The sequence below is a fragment of the Pseudophryne corroboree genome, chromosome 5 (assembly GCF_028390025.1).
Source record: "Pseudophryne corroboree isolate aPseCor3 chromosome 5, aPseCor3.hap2, whole genome shotgun sequence".
In the NCBI taxonomy this organism is placed as follows: domain Eukaryota; kingdom Metazoa; phylum Chordata; class Amphibia; order Anura; family Myobatrachidae; genus Pseudophryne; species Pseudophryne corroboree.
Window position 1 is genome coordinate 359,962,913 of NC_086448.1, and position 20,098 is coordinate 359,983,010.

At 41.9% G+C, this 20,098-nt stretch overlaps 1 protein-coding gene across 2 annotated transcripts in view; it reads left to right on the forward strand.

Annotated features, from left to right (window-relative positions):
- Positions 1 to 20,098, forward strand: part of LOC134927747 (maternal DNA replication licensing factor mcm6) — a 186,417-nt gene that overhangs the window by 126,925 nt on the left and 39,394 nt on the right. For both annotated transcript variants that reach the window (XM_063922651.1, XM_063922652.1), the window contains exons 13-14: positions 15,353 to 15,514; positions 16,433 to 16,544. In XM_063922651.1, coding sequence (XP_063778721.1) covers positions 15,353 to 15,514; positions 16,433 to 16,544 — 274 coding nt within the window. The remainder of the gene's footprint in view (positions 1 to 15,352; positions 15,515 to 16,432; positions 16,545 to 20,098) is intronic.

A 20,098-nucleotide genomic window follows, 5' to 3' on the forward strand; every position in this document is an offset into this window, starting at 1 on the left:
CTAAAGAAAATTAGTATAAAAACAAAATTTTGTATAAATTTAAAAAAAAAAAAATTACCTCTGGGGGTAAAGCTGCCAACTTGAATGAATCCTAATTTTCTGTACAGAAAAATAACGTGTATTTGAGTGAGCGAATGCAGGAGTGAGTGGATGCTGAACCCAAGAGCTGAAGTGATCTAGGTGGTCTAAGCTAGGTGGTCTAGGTGGACACACTGGGTTAGTAGAGGCCCGGTGGCATAGGGTTCGCAACCCTGCGTTATTAACTAGGTGGTCTTAGTGGACTGAGTGGTATCCCATACAACTCTTGGTGGTCTAAGCTAGGTGGTCTACAGCAATCGTAGGGCATATAGATAACTATTATCTATAGGCTGTGCTATTGCATCACATGTCCGTTTGTTCTGCACAGCGCAACGTGATATTATTGTGTCATATGCGCTGTGGAAGAGCATACGCAGACGTGATTGTATAGACGAAGGGGTTTTTCTTTGATAACTTCGGGAAATCTCCCTGGTGGGCTTCACTGGAAAGGGTGAAAGATAGTTATCTAATTTCTCTGTTTTTCACCCTACAAACAATTCCAGTTGTAAGATACCGAAAAGGAAGTTTTCACTGCCTCTCTCAGGAAAATATTTCAAACAGAACTTCCACCGAAAGAAATTACGGTGTAAGGTCTGATAGGAGCCCTAAGTTGGGTACATTGCGATCCGCTACCAACAGTGTATCGTTGTACTGGCCAGCATGGGCGAGAGTGAGTGGAATGCGCTAGGGTATACTTCCACCGTCTACTTATATTGAGTATTTTGGGGTTTGTGGTAATTTTTTAAAGATATTAGAAGAGACCCACAAATATGGGAGCCAGTTGCTCAAGTAAGAGATGTTTAGACAGGGTTCAGGTAGAATTGTGGTCAAAAGGCTCAGCAAGGTTAATCATGTGTGAAAAATATGGTTCACACACAGAAGTTTTATGCAATGAGTGGGTATATATGACTAACAATGATAGGGAACCATTCCCTAAAGTGGGCAGCTTTGAACCAGAGGTATTACAGAACTTAAGGTTAAGGATATGTTTGATAAAATACAAGAAACAAAGGGTCAGACATACAAATTGTTTAAACCTGTGACAGCAAGAGGGGTTGGTGAGTTTGATCCTAAGGTATTGCAGGTGGTATGTTTAACCAAAGTTATATAAGACAAGAATGGAAATATAAGAACTGTTTGAACTTGTAGCAACAATAAATAAGCAGGAAGAGAGAAAAAAAGAGAATGCAAGTACACCGCCTTATGTAGATGTGGAAGCAGTTACGGCCAGCATACAAACTATAAAAAATAATAAAAATATGACACTAACCTATATATGTACTAATGAATGTTGAAGTTTTATTTAGGAGGAGAAGGTGACCTGATTGTTTTCAGCCATTTCTCATGTACCCAGAGGAGTATCCAACCAGTAAAAGAAGAGCAGTAGCCTGTGGGGGAAGTGGCTGAGACCAGTGGAACAGGTAAGTATGGTATCATTCGTGTACATATATAGTACAATCCAAAAAATTAAACAAAAAAATCAAGAAAGTAACGTCAGAAATGGAGAAAAACCTGTCCGCACATTAGTATTTGCCAGCAGGAAAGCGGCAGAGAAGGTAACCCCAGGGTATTTCTTTCAGTTACCATATAAGAAGTATTTGTTCCTAGTAATGCCCCTAGTAAAGATGAGCTCGGAAATGTTTAATGGACCATGTACAGACCCTTAATACGGGATGAGAAGGATTGAATGAATACTTCGCATGACCTAGAAGCTTGTTAAACTTTTTTTTGTTGTTGTTTGTCTCTTGCAGAAATAGAAAACTCTCCATCTGGATAAGACCACTGGTAAACACTAATTCGGCAAATGGGAGATGGCTGTCTCTGTGCAAGTGGACGGGCTCAATAAGGCATTGAGTGTCAGGGTGCAGACTTCTTTGCAAAATTGGAAAGGGGTCACAGTAGCTAATCTTAGATAGTGTGCTATTGAACATCACCAGAATAGTGCTAGGCGCAGAGATCAACAGGTGGAGAGGTTGAGGACGGTAAGTATACTGCACATACAGGAAAGATCCATCAGTCCAAACCCCAGATCCCTAATGGTCAATAATATGTTACACTTGTAGAAAGGAAGGGCATTTTGCCAGAGATTGTAGGAGTAGTAGGACACATAGTCAATATAGATCCCCTAGACAGAAAACACAAGCCACATTATTAAACACATAGACGGGACCAAGGGATATATAGTAAAGAATCATAAGCCATATAGAAAACACAGATTCGGCTAATGGGAAGAACAAAATAAATGCAACTTACTAATGTCACATTTCACTGTTCTAGATGCATGTCCATCACAGGTAGAGGAAATTATCTCACAGATACCGGGTTCCCTATGAACTTAGGATGGACAGGACACTGGATTGATGGCTGGGATAGTCCCAGTAGAGATAAGACACACAGAAATGTTTTTTTTTTTTTAAGGGGAGTAGACCAAGTAGAGAATCACTTACCCGTAGTGCCCAATCCAGTTGTCAATTTTTATAAAATCTTCTTCACCTCTACAAAACTCATCTGTCACCAACCTCTATTCTGTTTCTCTACAGTTTCCTCTTCATCTTTTGCATTCACACAGGGTGGTACAATACATGGACCCAAGTACAGTTCAAACTTCACATGCCTAGGTCCTTCAGAGTTCTGTCCGAACCCAGTATATCTCAACAGCACGATGACACCAGTATTACTACAGTGTGCCTTGTCATGCACAAAGGGTGGAGAATGGCAATACTGGTGAAGGGAAATTTTGTATAGACACCATAGGTGTGCGCAGGGGGGGGTGCCTGGTACGCACAGGCACTCCCTAATGTCTGGCACCCCGATCTCACATGCCTGAGGCAGCGATCGCGGAGCAGGCTGATTACTGTCCCCTCTGCGTTGCACCCTGTCAGGACTGCATTACTGACCGGACGCCTGGGTTAATCAAGGGTGCCACTGCCACCGGCTTTCAAACTTCTGGCTCCACCTCTATGTACAAAAACAGCGTGATGTAACGTAATGACATCATGCTGCTCGCACGCCCACCCGTCACACCAGCCACATATACACCTCTCTCCTTCTATGCTATGCCAGCGCCAGCCACTGATGAGGATCAGCATGCAGCCAGCGTTCCTCTTAGGAAGACAAATTCAATACTGGCAGGCGGCCGGCAGCAGCATTGACACGTCACTCATTTTTCCAGCAGTAGCAGTACTAGTCTGCGACTGTCAGTTTCAGTGAGTGACTGACTTGTAAGTAAGCTGCTGCAGCTTGCAGGGGAAAGAGAGGGGGAGCCAGATCAGGCTGAGGAGGAGCAGTGTAATTGCAGTGAGTGCCATCTGGGGTGTTTGTTTGGTGCACACCACAACATCTGACAATGTATCTGCTTTATTAGGATTGGTACAAGGGTGGATATTTTATATGCGTTGACCATCAATAGATTTTGCTAGACACACCCCTCCAGCGGTGCACCCCCTAATAAAATGTGCTGCGCACGCCAGTGATAGACACTGATATGCCTGTTGGTGAATGACAAACCTGACATTTTCTTTTTCATTTTCTTCTTCTTTCTCTCCTCTAGAGATGTTTCTTTTTTCTTATTTTTTTCTTTGCAAACACATGATAGTTAAATTAAGATACAAACATTTGTGTTCCCTGCAGGAAGAGGCAGGCTGGAGGACAAAGGGGTATGGCCAGGAGTCCTCAGGACTGTGGGCAGGTTGACACTGTACGCCAGTAGCCCCCAGAGCATATCTTCCAAGTCTAGCTGAGGTGGCACACGGTCTGACTCATCTAGGCAAAGAGGGTAGGTGCAGGCTGATGAGTCTACTGGTGTGTGCCAGGATTCTATTCTCATGCAGGTAAAGAGAGCAATGACCTGTCTTACTTGCTTGAGGAAGAATATTGGTAAAGCAATACCAACAGAGCCATCCCATATCCCTCCTGCAGACGGATCTTTTCAGGAAATACAAATCGACTTCGTACAGTTAACACCCTTTAGGAATTATTGTTATGTATTGGTGTGCACTGATGTTTTCTCAAACTGGGTAGAGGCATTTCCTGCCGCCACAGATGCTGCTGTGTTTACCGCAAAGAAGAAAAATTGCGCAGAAATTTGTGTGTAGATAATGGTACCCCCAGAAGTAGGAGCAAAGCTTGAAATTGTACTATTGTGATCATAGATACTGCCACTAGTATTATGTAGCTTCGGAACCACTCCCAGATCTTCACTTGATGAATCACCCTCTTCGAAATTTTTTTTTGTTTTGGTATTTGTGTCTTTTTGGTTGTTTTTGAAAGACAACCTCATGTCATGATTGATCCGCACAATGATCAGAAATACACCAATGAGGTGACAGTACAGTACCTTTTTAAGATGAGCCAGCATTTGAGAACTTGACAAAAGAACTTGAAACTGTTGATTGCTGGTATGCCAAATGCTAACTGTCTTGATTATGAACCAAGAGACTGTGTGATTGCCCTTACGCTCAGGTTGCCTAATAGACAGGTGGGAAGGACCATACCAAGATCTGTTGACAGCACTAAAGGTAGCCGAAAGAGAGACTTGGGTCCACTCGTCCCACTGCAAGAAGGTCGCTGACCCGGAGAGAACTCGTGACAAAGTAGTTTATTGCTCACATTCATCGAGTCAGTGTGTTCCAAGTGAACTGTGTGTTCAAAGAGCAAGGTGGAGAGCAAAGTGATCTGTGTGTTCCAAGTGAATTGTGTGTCCAAAGAGCAAGGCAAAGAGAACCTTGTATCACCAGAGACTCTGTTCCATGAAGACTGAGAGGCGGCCCTGTTGGACACTACCTGAGCGTACTAAAGGACTGCAGAAAGACCAGTCATTGTAATTGATTTGTTATGAACAAGAGTTGTTTTGTTCTATTTCTCTTTTCTCTCTTTCCCGCTGACAAACATTTTCTTTCAGGATATTCTATTTTTGCGAGGTTTTTTTTATGAGGAGTCGAGTGTGGGACTGGAACTGGTTCTGTAGGAAGGAGTGATTTCCTTATAGGATCCCAGGATTAGCCGATCAGTTTGTTAAAATCAGAGAAAAATCAAAGGTCTAGTAGTTATGGAGTTCAAAGGTAATCGGGAACAGCCAGACAATGGCTATTCACACATTGCAGATAAAGAGCTCACTAACATATGTGGAAGAAAGGTTTATGAGTGGCTCTCCCCGGACTCCGAAGGTTTGTTATTTGTCCAATGATTAAACAGAATTAGCATACGTTCCAGAAATGGAAACAATGTTCAGAAAATGATAGGAATATGTAGATCATGAAAATTTTATATGTCACTGTCAAGATTTGTGTCTTTTTCACCTACCCAGCAGAACCTCAATCAAATCCAAACATCAGTGTACAAAGACGTAGGTACATGTATGTGTGAAATGTTCGTCGCAAATCAGACATTATAGGCCAAAGCACTGTCCCAGCATACTCTATAGGATGAACGTTGTCCCACACCCAACCAGTGGTCCTGTGACCGCCAAGTACATATAGAGGATGTCTCGTCCTCCTCCCTGTCTTCCCCAAATATAGTCAAGTGTCTGATTTGCGAAATGCATACATACTTGTGTCTAGGTCACCGATTATGGTATGAAATATTTTTTTCTTAGGTTAATAGTTGATGGCAGTTATTGTTTACTACCAAAGGGTGGACTGTCAAAGTCAAAAATATTACATGGAGAGAACATACAAACTACACACTTAAGTTGCTATACTTGCAAACACGTGCAGCGAGCACAGCAATATATGGTAACACACGCATTTACACGGACATGCCACAGAGATGGATTCAACACTTATTTAATACAGTACATAATTATAATAATATCAAACGCCAGACATGATGATTTAGAATTGTATATGTAATGAAGTGGTGTCATGTATGTGTATTTGAACGGAACCAGATAGACCTGTCATGTTTACTATTGAAGCAACCAGCTTAATGTGTAGATTAATTTGATACTTGTTATTAAGTTGTAGTACATTGCAACACGGAATTATGATTACATGTATAAAAGCTAAAATCGCTCTTATTAGAACAATAGATATTCTTAGAGGTAGAGGACATGGAACTCAGGCCAGCCCTTTGGATGTCTTCAAGGCTGAATCTGATTACCATATACAAAAGAATTGGTGACTCATCATGAACCCCTCCCCCAGAAACTAGTTAATACTCTGCTGACCACACAGGAAGGGACTTGCTTTTTGGTCTCAGACGATGATGGACTTGCTGGCAGATCAGTTTCTGTATTTATTTACAGAGAGAGGGAGAAATATGCTACATTGGAGGGAATGGTAATTGTATCGCTGGCATGTAACTGAAATTGTATGTAATTGTATGTTACTATGTATTAACTGCTTACTGTATGAGTTGTAAATATAGGTATACTGTATTTTGTAATATATATTGAATCCATATCCTTTTTAATAACAAATATATACATCAATGAGCTTTGGAACTCAGATAATGTGTGGGTGTATTGTTTTCTCTTATGGGATGCAGTGTTGTGCGATGTACAGTGCACATTTATGGGATTTGGTAATAAGATGTGCAGGCATTTACAATATATATTAGAGCGGGCATTTTAAATATTTGTGAGAAATCAATTTGGCATTCTTAATGTGATAGGGAATATAGATTGTAAGCTCCACTGGGGCAGGGACTGATGTGAATGGCCAAATATTCTCTCTGTAAAGCGCTGCGGAATATGTGTGCACTATATAAATAACTGGTAATAAATAAAAAATAGTGCAGCTTAATTGTTAATTTATGTCACGATAACTGCTGATTGCCCCTGATCCCTCATATATTACCATACAGAGACCAATGGCACCACAAGTAAGTTGATTTATAAGCACCACCCCTATACTTCATGTGTAAAACACATTGCGTTTATACCTAACTAGTGAGCAATACTGTCAGCAGCATAAAGGCATAGCAAAGAAGTATTTATAAAGTGCATTACATGTTTGTAATACCTGTAAGCATCACCGCTATAAGCAGATTACAGTAAACACAGCTATCAGCATTGTAGGATTGCGAAGATTGGAAGTGCGTTATGTGGAGCTCAGGATGAGGTCTGGAACGCACTCATCAGCCACTGTTGCCTGGCAACGTGTCAATGCAGGCGCTCCATATTAGGAGGTACACTATCAGACCACAGCACAGTTCCCGTAAAGCAGTCTCTGATAGTACTGCCTAGTGAATCAAGTTTACACTAAAGAACTCCCACTCCTGAGCTCACACTTTAGGGTGATTGGTGGTGATCGATTACATGTGTTCTCATGTAGCGTTGGTTTCATATTAAAACACCTTCCTTATGATGGAAGATCTACAGTTTTATATTTAAAAAATGTATATTAAATGTCATTAAATTTCAGATATTCTATTAATAAAAGGCCTTGTGTGTCATATTTTGGGTGTCTACTCTGGTGTGAGGGTATCTTTCAGGTGAATACCCAGTTGAGTCTGATTTTTTTTTTTTTTTTTGTGGCTCAAGCTTCATTCAACAATCCCAGGTTGGAACCGTAATCAAGTCCTGCTGGAATTCATTTGAACACTTGAACATTGAATATATATATATATATATATATATATATATATATATATATATATATATATCCACACAATTCGCCGGCACTCGGTTCGCCCACTGGGCTCTCTTGCTCTGGTGCCCTCCACTGGGGTAGCAATCCCCTGTATCTATATCCAAATAATGAGGCGGCACTCAGAGACTGGAACAAGTGATTTTTAGTGAGAAGACTGCATCACAGCATCAACGTTTCGGGGCCTGTCACCCCTTCGTCAGGATAAACACACAGTGCAATAAACAACAATTTATAGAGACTCACCCCTGGCGTCCTCCCCATGTCTGGCTCCCGCCGGCCGCGCCATTCCGGGCCCGTTCGTCCGCCCACTGAGAGTGACCACTTCCGCCGGAAGTGGCGTCATATGGTGACGTCCGGGTCCCGGGCCGCGTAACCACGGCAACCCTGTGAACACAATGACGTTATATTTAAAAACAGCAATACCACTGTTTTAGTCAGAAAGTGCGATCGGTCGTGCTAGTATAAAATGACACCATATCGTGTTACTATAAAAACTAGAATCTACTGATATAAAAAACATCAAACTCTGTGTGCACGCAGTGCCGACAATATCACACGTGAAAAAACACGCACTCGTGTGCGACTCTATAGTGTTATTTCATTATATATATGTTGGTCACAAAGGACCATAGTGTTATACCTAAAAAACATGGCCTTATATGGGCTACTAAATTAATAATATAAATATTTAAATATGTGCATATAGATCACACCTGCTAACCCCGCAGTGGTATTGACACATAACAATAACTACCCACCCTTCAAACATTTAAAAACATAACAAGTGCAGGGGTCCATCACCCCCTCTTACCCTATGTGACCACAGGTACGTATTCATTACACCCCACAGTACAATTATTATGACCGCACATATAAACTCCACACAGAAGCAGAAAATTTCATATAATCTCTGAGCATTTTTCTCCCTATAATCCAACAGCTTTAAAGACTCTAATGCCATCTTGTCCCTCCCTTTCCAGGATGTTCTTTACCTATAGAAAATTATTAAGGCCTAATGATTCATTTAACCCTTTAGGTCGGATGGTATCCAACCTAAAAATCCATCTGGATTCTAGTTGGAGCAATTTGAGGGCTCTATTTCCTCCCCTAATTGACTCCGGTGTATGGTCAATTACTCGGTACCTAAGAGTGGCCATGTTGTGTTTGGATTCAGCAAAATGGCGAGCAACAGGTTGATCGCTTACTCCGGTATTGATGGCCGCCCTGATTGCCTGTCTGTGCTGTGCCATCCTGACCTTAAATTGACATTCCGTTTTGCCAACGTAATAGAGTCCACAAGGACACATAATTACATACACCACAAATTTTGAATGACATGACAGCGGCCAATTGATCGTAAACTTCTTGGCCGAGTGTGGATGTCCAATGACATCACTTGTGGACATATAGCTGCAAGTTGTGCAACCAATGCACTTATAGCAGCCGTTGGCTCTTGTCAAAAAATGTTGCGGGGCTTTCTTTTTAAATTTGCTGAAATCGGTTTTAACCACAAGATCCTTAATGTTTTTGCCCCTCCTATAGCTGGGCATGATTCTGGTGTTTCTAAAGCATTTTAAATCGGGATCTGAGGCTACCATTGGCCATAGTGTCTTAGCCTTTTTACTAGTGTGCCGGCTATTGGTGTTGTATGTATTGACCCACGGGAGTCTATCTTTCTTATCTGTGGGATTCACATTAGTAAGTAACATAACTCTGTCTTGTGCTGCCGCCTTAGCACGTGCTGCTTTTACTAGAGGTAAAGGATATCCCCTCTGTAAAAATTTTTGTTCCATGAGATTCAATTGATTCTCAACATCCTCGGCTCGGCTGGTGATTCTGCACACCCTTAAAAACTGTGAATAAGGTAACCCACAGATGGACGGGGTGGGATGAAAACTATTAAAGCTCAAGATGGTGTTCCTGTCAGTAGGTTTAGTAAAGAGATTAGTAATAATCTCCCCGTTGGATATGGTAATTGAGATGTCTAAAAACTCAATATGTGTGTGGCTGCATTTTAGGGTTAATTTGATGGGACTGAGGGACCTGTTCTGTTCCATGATAATGTCCTGGAGTGACTGTTCACTTCCAGTCCAGAACATAAGTAAATCATCTATGTACCGGTAATATAGGAAAATATCCCTGGAGATTACCGGATTTTCATAGAATAAACTTTTTTCAACATCCCACATATAGGTGTTGGCGAACGCTGGCGCCACAGCCGATCCCATTGCGCACCCTGTTGTCTGTCTGAAGAACTTGTCCCCAAACAGAAAATAGTTGTGCGCAAGGGTGAACTCCAACAATTGAATAAACAATTCTACATCGGGTCCTGTATAGTGTGGATTTCCTGTCAGAAGTCTCCTCACAGCCTGCACACCTCCTTCATGGGGGATGCAGGTGTAGAGGCTCGTTACATCCATTGTTGCCATAAGCAAATCAGCTGGTACTTTCTCTACCCTTAGGAAATGTCTTAACAATTCATTAGAATCTTTCAGATGTGAAAATGTATGTTGGATGCACGGCTGAAGATAGGCATCCAGGAAAATTGCCACTGGTTCGCACAGTGACCCCCGGGCCGAAATAATCGGTCTCCCAGGGGGTCTCTGTGCATCTTTGTGAACTTTGGGCAAAGTGTAGAAAATTGGTACTACCGGGTGATCTGTGGTTAATTTTAAAATGACATTGCTGGACAATAGCCCCTGTTCACCTGCCTTTTTTAACAGATCAACCAATTCCTTTTTGTAAGCCTGAGTGGGATCTTTCCCCAGTGTGCAATAAAGCCCAGTACTCACGGGCCGATCAAGGAGAGATGCGTGCTGAGCGAACCGCTCAGCACACATCTCTCCTGCCGCTCAGCACAGCGCGATCTGTGCTGAGCGTGCGGGGGGAGACGGGGGGGCCGCTCACTTCACCCAGCGGGTGAAGTGAGCGACCCGCTAGATTGGCCTGCATGCAGGCCAATCTAGCAGCGGCGATAGCGATGTGCGGGGCCGCGCATCGCTATCGCCGAGGGGGCTACACACGGAGCGATCCTGCCGATATTCTAAGCAATCTAGTCAGATTGCTTAGAATATCGCTCCGTGAGTACCCCCCTTAAGTCCCCGTATCACTAAGCAGTCTGTTGCATTCTGCCACATAGTCCCCAATGTCCTGAACCACCACTGAACCCCCCTTGTCCGCCCCCCTAATAATGATGTCCTGTCTTGTACTCAATTTTTTCAAGGCGGTGTTTTCCTCCTTCGTGAGGTTGTTAAACACGTGGGGTGGCTCTTCGGTGCCAGCCTGTTCTAGCAGTCTGCTAAACGTTTTTAGGGTTGGATTGGTGGATAGGGGATCAAAGCGGGAGTGGGGACCCAGTTTCCTAATTCTCGGTGGGACATTGCTCACAGGATCTTGTTTAGGCTGTTTCTCAAAGAATTCTTTCAATTTAAGTGATCGGTGTAGTTTAAAAGAATCTACTTTCCATTGAAATTGATTGGGTTTGTTTGTCGGTACAAACGTAAGACCCTTTTCCAGTACACTTACCTCAGCCGGGGAGAGGGGGCTAGAGGACAAATTGAAAATTAAGTCCTTCTCACTGCTCTTGGGGGCCTCCCCCTTCTTCTGCCGGTTTGTTTGTCCGCCCCTTCTAGTGCGTCTGCATCTCGAGCCGCTGGCACTGCCCGAGTCCCTGCCCCTAAAGGGGTCGCTTGTGCCTGCCCCCTGCCCTGGTTGGCCCGTCGGTTTCCCGGATCATCAGAGTCACTGGCAGAGGTGGTGCCTTGGCGTGCAGACTGATATCTTGGGCGGAATCTGGGAGCTCGGTTTCCTGAGGTTTGGCCACCTGTATTGCCCAGCCATGTGTACACACGATGTTGTGCATAATCCTGTTGAACTTTGAGCAATTTTTCTCTTTTAAATTTCAGTAACTCGACCCGATATTGTTCTACTTGTTCGTCCAGCTTCGTCATCCTCGTTAGATCGGCTGCAAAAGCTGTGCTCTGTTCCATCTTATACTTGCTAATTTTCTCTTTAGTGACCGTATATTCCCTGGTCGCCTCCTCTATCACCAGGAGGAGCAAGTCCATGGAGCACTTGTTTAGCACTGATATCCATCTTTTGCAAAAATTAATGTTGTATCGGCCGATCGTCGGGGCATTATGTATCCGAAATCCCCTCGGGATGTGTTTCGCACGGTAGTAGTCTGATAGCGTGCGGCTATGGTAGAGATAATCTACCTCCCGCTTTTTAAGTTTGAACAACTCGCGAAAAGCATCATCATTTGTAGTTGCTGGACTGTCCCCAAAGGCAGATTCTTTGGTCAATATGCCCTCAGCCTCCAAGTCTGAAAAACTTAGGGTGTCATATGTGTCACATTGTAGTAGAAATGTGGTGGAATCATCATCTCCTCTCTGAGATGCAGCCATCGTTCACATCTATGCATATATTTGCATTATTCAATATTACTTCGTGCAGAGTAAAGTGCTGATCCAAAAAGTGCAAAAGTGCAAATAACAAAAAAACAAAAAAAACATGGACAGAGTTCCTGAGAAATGAGGATCAGTAATAGTAACTGACCGGTGCCCTGCGTGGCACAGTACCTTGCAGTAAGTGCTGTAGCCGAATATTTCCACACCATTCGCCGGCACTCGGTTCGCCCACTGGGCTCTCTTGCTCTGGTGCCCTCCACTGGGGTAGCAATCCCCTGTATCTATATCCAAATAATGAGGCGGCACTCAGAGACTGGAACAAGTGATTTTTAGTGAGAAGACTGCATCACAGCATCAACGTTTCGGGGCCTGTCACCCCTTCGTCAGGATAAACACACAGTGCAATAAACAACAATTTATAGAGACTCACCCCTGGCGTCCTCCCCATGTCTGGCTCCCGCCGGCCGCGCCATTCCGGGCCCGTTCGTCCGCCCACTGAGAGTGACCACTTCCGCCGGAAGTGGCGTCATATGGTGACGTCCGGGTCCCGGGCCGCGTAACCACGGCAACCCTGTGAACACAATGACGTTATATTTAAAAACAGCAATACCACTGTTTTAGTCAGAAAGTGCGATCGGTCGTGCTAGTATAAAATGACACCATATCGTGTCACTAATGTTACTATAAAAACTAGAATCTACTGATATAAAAAACATCAAACTCTGTGTGCACGCAGTGCCGACAATATCACACGTGAAAAAACACGCACTCGTGTGCGACTCTATAGTGTTATTTCATTATATATATGTTGGTCACAAAGGACCATAGTGTTATACCTAAAAAACATGGCCTTATATGGGCTACTAAATTAATAATATAAATATTTAAATATGTGCATATAGATCACACCTGCTAACCCCGCAGTGGTATTGACACATAACAATAACTACCCACCCTTCAAACATTTAAAAACATAACAAGTGCAGGGGTCCATCACCCCTGCACTTGTTATGTTTTTAAATGTTTGAAGGGTGGGTAGTTATTGTTATGTGTCAATACCACTGCGGGGTTAGCAGGTGTGATCTATATGCACATATTTAAATATTTATATTATTAATTTAGTAGCCCATATAAGGCCATGTTTTTTAGGTATAACACTATGGTCCTTTGTGACCAACATATATATAATGAAATAACACTATAGAGTCGCACACGAGTGCGTGTTTTTTCACGTGTGATATTGTCGGCACTGCGTGCACACAGAGTTTGATGTTTTTTATATCAGTAGATTCTAGTTTTTATAGTAACATTAGTGACACGATATGGTGTCATTTTATACTAGCACGACCGATCGCACTTTCTGACTAAAACAGTGGTATTGCTGTTTTTAAATATAACGTCATTGTGTTCACAGGGTTGCCGTGGTTACGCGGCCCGGGACCCGGACGTCACCATATGACGCCACTTCCGGCGGAAGTGGTCACTCTCAGTGGGCGGACGAACGGGCCCGGAATGGCGCGGCCGGCGGGAGCCAGACATGGGGAGGACGCCAGGGGTGAGTCTCTATAAATTGTTGTTTATTGCACTGTGTGTTTATCCTGACGAAGGGGTGACAGGCCCCGAAACGTTGATGCTGTGATGCAGTCTTCTCACTAAAAATCACTTGTTCCAGTCTCTGAGTGCCGCCTCATTATTTGGATATATATATATATATATATATATATATATATATAATAATGTGTGTGTTTCTTATTTTATTTAATACATGCTTTATTTGATTTTTTGACTGTTCTAATTAATACTTCAGAAATAAACCTTGAATCCCAGGTTAATTTTGGTTAAGGGATTTATTTATTTATTTATTAGCAGTTTCTTATATAGCACAGCATATTCCGTTGCGCTTTACAATTAGAACTGTTATAGAACAAAACTGGGCAAAGACAGACATAGAGGTAGGAAGGCCTTGCTCGCAAGCTTACAATCTATAGGGAAATAGGCATTGATACACAAGGATAGATGCTACTTGTTGCATAATGGTCCACCAGATTGCTAGGTTCTTAATAAGTTGTATGATATGATCTCCTAGCAAGGATGACCTTATTTGAATGCAAGATAACCATACCACCATACTCTTAGGTTTCACCTAATTTCCAGAGGCTTTATCAATCAAAGGTATTACCTTGTTTCTTGACCCCCCTACTTGGATTACCCTGAAGTCAATTGGGATATTTTTTGTTGATCTCCCCAGCCTGGTTTAGTAAGGTTCTGGCAGCTGTTACTCTGAAATCCGGATAATCTGTCTTGGCACTTACCTCCATACAACCTCTCACACCAGACATGGTTAGCCGTTTAGCCTCCTTTTCGCTTGAGTTACTTAATTGCAATGCAATGTCACAAAACCACTTCACTAGACTGCACTGACTAATTTGATTTGAGACACTGGTATATCTGTATGTGATAGTGTATGTGATAGAGTGTATGTGATAGTGTATGTGATAGTGTATGTGATAGTGTATGTGATAGAGTGTATGTGATAGAGTGTATGTGATAGAGTGTATGTGATAGAGTGTATGTGATAGAGTGTATGTGATAGAGTGTATGTGATAGAGTGTATGTGATAGAGTGTATGTGATAGAGTGTATGTGATAGAGTGTATGTGATAGAGTGTATGTGATAGAGTGTATGTGATAGAGTGTATGTGATAGAGTGTATGTGATAGAGTGTATGTGATAGAGTGTATGTGATAGAGTGTATGTGATAGAGTGTATGTGATAGAGTGTATGTGATAGTGTATGTGATAGAGTGTATGTGATAGAGTGTATGTGATAGAGTGTATGTGTATACAAAGCACAATGGATCCTGGCATGAAAAAAAGCAGCAGCCTCTGCATCGTAGCCCATCGCAATTGCTTGTAAGGTGAACATTCAAGCAAAAAGAATGCTCTATCTATAGCTATACCCACTGTGGCTCTTTTTTTAAAGCTTGGGAAAAGATCGTGTAGAGAGATAAATAACCAAACAGCTTCTGTCATATAACAAGCTGTTATTCTTTTGTGTTTTCAATCGGTTCTGCCATATTATACTGTACTTCAATTTATATATGTGCATTTCTACCAGTCTTTTTATAGTTTTTTGCACACTCACATTCAGAATGTGCAGCCCTAATAGTTTTAATATCCAATTTAGTTACATTCACTTTTGTAAAATGTATTTATTTCTCCTATATTATATTATCAGTGCCTGGTCAGTAATTGTTTTTTGTCTATATAAAAAGATTACCAAGGAAGCAGAAGAATTCATGGTTGAGCAATACCGTCGACTTAGACAGCGGGATGGAAGTGGAGTAACAAAATCTGCATGGAGAATCACCGTCAGACAGCTTGAAAGTATGATCAGGTTATCTGAAAGCATGGCTCGCATGCACTGCTCAGACGAGGTGAGTGAATTACAAATCCACTCAACTTGCCTCATGCTATTTTTTTTTTCTATTAAAAATAATTAAATTGCCCCATTATGGTATCTCAAGCGAAGGATTACAGTATCTACATATCTTATAGTCCTCTTTGTCCCATTGTGCCTGTTTTATAAGAGAAAAGATGTATATTTATATCAACAGCCAGATAAATTGGTTACACTGTAAATTTAACACTTTATTAAGATTGGATTTTTATGCCTTTGTATATTTCCAACTTGTCCCTTTACACTGGAAATTGCAGTTTTAAGCTACTATCCCTAAAAAAAAAAAAAAAAAAAGTTGTAAATCTCTAAATGTATAAAATGAATATAATGTACAATCTAACTACAAACCCTTTTATGTTCAAACAAACTGAGAAGTACACAATTACTAGCTTGCAGGGAGCCAATTTAAGCTGTTTTGCTGCTGCTGTTTTTACTGTACCTGAGCCTGGTTTCTTTTCTTTTCTTTTTCTTTTCTTTTTATTTTTTTCTCTTGTTTTCTTTTTCAGTCTCTTTAATGGCATTTAAGAAGTACATCCTTGTGAGTGTTGTACTAAGTAGCCAAACCTATTTACGTAAATTTACTGGTGCTGCGTGTGTAAATGTGTGAAGCACCCCCTTCTAGGTACTGTCCTAATGCTGTAGCAATCCTAATTGTAGTAGCAGATATTTAGTTGTGGGATTGTAAGAGGTTACACAACAAATATTTTACATAATCAATTGAACCATATGAGACATGTATAAATGCATTTATTTAGACCAGTTGGTTGATTTTGTATTATCTAATTGCATACAATATTGTTCAAAACCTTTATCTTGTCCCTGGCCTCAGTATCTACCATTAATTCAGGACATTATTTGAAACATCATATTTATCAGTGGATGTTAAATGCTTTAGGTTCAACCAAAGCATGTAAAAGAAGCTTTCAGACTGCTGAACAAATCAATTATTCGAGTGGATACACCTGATGTCAGTTTTGATCAAGGTGAAGATGAAAAGATTGTGGAAGGTAATATGTTTCGAAGGAAAAAAACTACAATTTATATACATTTTATTTCCTATCAATTGCTTTATTGTGAAGATGCTGTATTGGATGGCAAATAAGGAACCTATGTTTACAGATTAGGTCTAGGAAGTCTGTCTAGGGCTTAGTGTGTGTAAGGGGGCACATGTCTAGCTAGTGCTCAAGTCTCCAACAATAGGCAGCCATCTCCTCCCATGCACAGCCTGGAGAACTTAGTGCTGCAGGACAGACATCCTATAGGATGTGTCCCACCTTTCCCTACCTACAGCCCATCTAGCGAAGCATGGCAGACCTGACCCACCTCCTAATCTCTGTTCTTTATTCTGTATGGCCTTCTGGGTTTCCAGCACTGAGCCCCTTCCTATGGTCCCATAAAATGCAGTGGAACTCTTCCACCGGTGCCTGGTGCAGCTTTACAGAGTTCAGGGTCTTGAACTAATATCGATATTATCTCTGAATTGACAAATCAATCTACAAAGGAACAAAATCAACACAAGGGAAGAGGGGGAGAGAGGAAAGATGGGGAGTGGGTGTGCACATATATATATAAATACTGGTGAAGAGAGGTATGGAATGCGGAGAACTAGATAAGGGGTAGGACAGGAAGGGGGAAGGGGGTGGACATTAAAGGGAAGTGAGTATGTAGAAAAAGGGGGCAAAATGGTAACACCAACCACAAGTAAAAATGTATACAATTCTTTGACTAGTGCAGAACCCCCCTCCTTTTCTCTTGACTCATTTCAGTACTCTCCACTCTGTTTACTTCCATAAGAGCAGTTTCAGTGATGACTCCCTTGCTGCCAAATCCATGGGTCACTGCTCTTTGCTCATTCTCTTTGACCTCTGCTGTTTTTGACACTGGACCACCCTCTCCTCCTGCAAATCTTTTGCTCCCTATGTGATTCTGCCATCTCCAGGCTGTCCTACCTCTCTGACCTTTCCTTCCATCTCCTCTCATGACTCCACTTCCTCTTCTCTTCCACCTAAAAGTAGGTTTCCCCCAAGAGTTGGTTATGAGTTACCGTGAGGAGACTGCCAGTCAGCATACTTCCGCTCGTATCACAGAATGCCGGCAAAGGAAACCCACAAGTGGGAATAGTCCCTGTTGGTTGGCATGCTGACCATCGGGATTTTCAGGGGGCAGGATGTAGGGGGAAGTTTTGTGACTGGCGGTCTCCTGACCCCGGTCACATAACTACATCCTGTCCCCCAAGGTTTTGTTAGGTGCTGTGGAACCGTTGTGGTTTCATAGAAATAAAGGATGATAATAGGGGAGATGGAGGGTAGGACTTTAATCATGGTTGTTGAGGAAAACAAGACTATTTGGAGGGATACTGGAGGGATAAGGTGAGACTGGAGAAATAGAATGAGACAGAAAAGAGAAGAGTGGGGAAAACCCTTAACTTTTATTACATAAAGTGCATGTGTTTGAAGTAGAGATGTGCAGCGGGCATTTTTCGGGTTTTGGTTTTGGATTCGGTTCCGCGGTCGTGTTTTGGATTCGGACGCATGTTGGCAAAACCTCCCTTTCGAATTTTTGTCGGATTCGGGTGCGTTTTGGATTCAGGTGTTATTTTTTTTTTTTAAAACCTTAAAAACAGCTTAAATCATAGAATTTGGGGGTAATTTTGATCCTATAGTATTAACCTCAATAACCATAATTTCCACTCATTTCCAGTCTATTCTAAACACCTCACAATATTATTTTTAGTCCTAAAATTTGCACTGAGGTCGCTGGATGACTAAGCTAAGCGACCCAAGTGGGCCGCATAAACACCTGGCCCATCTTGGAGTGGCACTGCAGTGTCAGACAGGATGGCACTTAAAAAAATAGTCCCCAAACAGCACATGAAGCAAAGATAAACTATGGCAGTCTGATTCATCACAAGAAGGAACATCTTATAGTGATATTGATGGACCGAGTGAAGGTCAAACACGAGGAACGAGATCCCCTTTAGGGACACGGACCCGCCATGGAGGCGGCAGAGGAGGAGATAGACGAGGAGGGGCGGCCAATGCAAAAGAACGAGGCCGTGGCAAGAGGACGCCCGCCACTACGGGGGAGGAGAGATGGTGTTTAATCTCTCCTCACATCCCCTTACACCAACTGAAACCCGGGTTTTGTCGAAAGGACTCTCCTTTGTTCCCACTGTACGCTTCAATTCCATGCAATGGGAAATAGAAAAGTATAGCTTAAATAGAAAATTGAAATTGCATGAACACTTTAGAGGGTCTAAAGCTAGCTCTACTTCTCAAGGACAGCAAGAGTTACTGTCCCAGTTGAAGAAATTACAGAGAAGATCCAGATTTGATCCAGTTTTTAATAGTGCTGCTATTAAGACCTTTAGTCGCATGCTGGACAGTTCTGTGAATAGCGCTGTTTTGCCTGATACCATAGCAGCTAAACATAATAAATTTGTGGCTAATAACATGACTAAGGATGAGTATGATGCTTTACGGGATCTTTCATCATATACTGATATCACGATACGCCCCGCTGATAAAGGAGGGGCTATCGTGATACAAGATATTGGAGCATACAAGGCTGAGTTGGAGCGTCAGTTAGGTGATCATAATGTATACAGATTACTTAAGGGGGATCCCACTAAGATCTTTTGTAAACGATTAAGAGATACACTCCAAATTGCTGTGGATGCGGGTGTTATTACCAGTGAGTTGATGTTGGCATTAATTACTGAATCACCAGTGGTACCGGTTCTTTATTCATTGCCTAAAATCCACAAGAGTGTAATAGACACCCCCCCGGAAGACCCATTATTTCTGCCCGAGGTGGCTTATTTCAGAAGGTATCTACGTACCTTGACGCATTACTTCAGCCTTGTATAATTAACCATCCAAGATATCTGCTGGATACTACTATGTTTCTTAATAAGTTAGTCATTAGGTGACATTAAATCTGGTAGCTTGTTGAGTAGCATTGACATCTCTAGCCTTTACACTGTGATTCCTAATGAGCAGGGCTTATTGGCTGTTAAAAAGTTGATTACTGGTAATGCTCTGTACAAAGGTCCTGATGTTGAATTTTTTTTTGGAATTGTTAGAAATGGTTGACGTGCAATTTTTTTCTCTTTGATGGGAAATTTTATTTGCAAACGTCAGGATGTGCGATGGGGTCCAGTGTTGCCCCATCGTACACAAACGCATATATGTTTATGGTCGAACAAGACATATTTTTCAACAATTACCTCTTTAATGATCATATCTATTTTTATGTAAGATATATCGATCTGTTTATTATCTGGTCAGGGGGACAGGATGCCCTGGTTAAGTTATTGAAAGAGCACAACGGATCAGATCATCCAGTTAAATTCACGTACGACATCAGTCCTGATACAGTCAATTATTTGGATGTCAAAGTTACCATTAAACATGGTAAAGTTAATACTGAATTATACAGCAAGTTGACTGATAGAAATACATTGCTCCATGCACAGAGTTTTCATCCTAGACCCCTGAAGTTTGGCCTGCCCTACTCGCAGTTTCTGCGTGCTATCAGGATCTGTAGTGATCATGAGCAG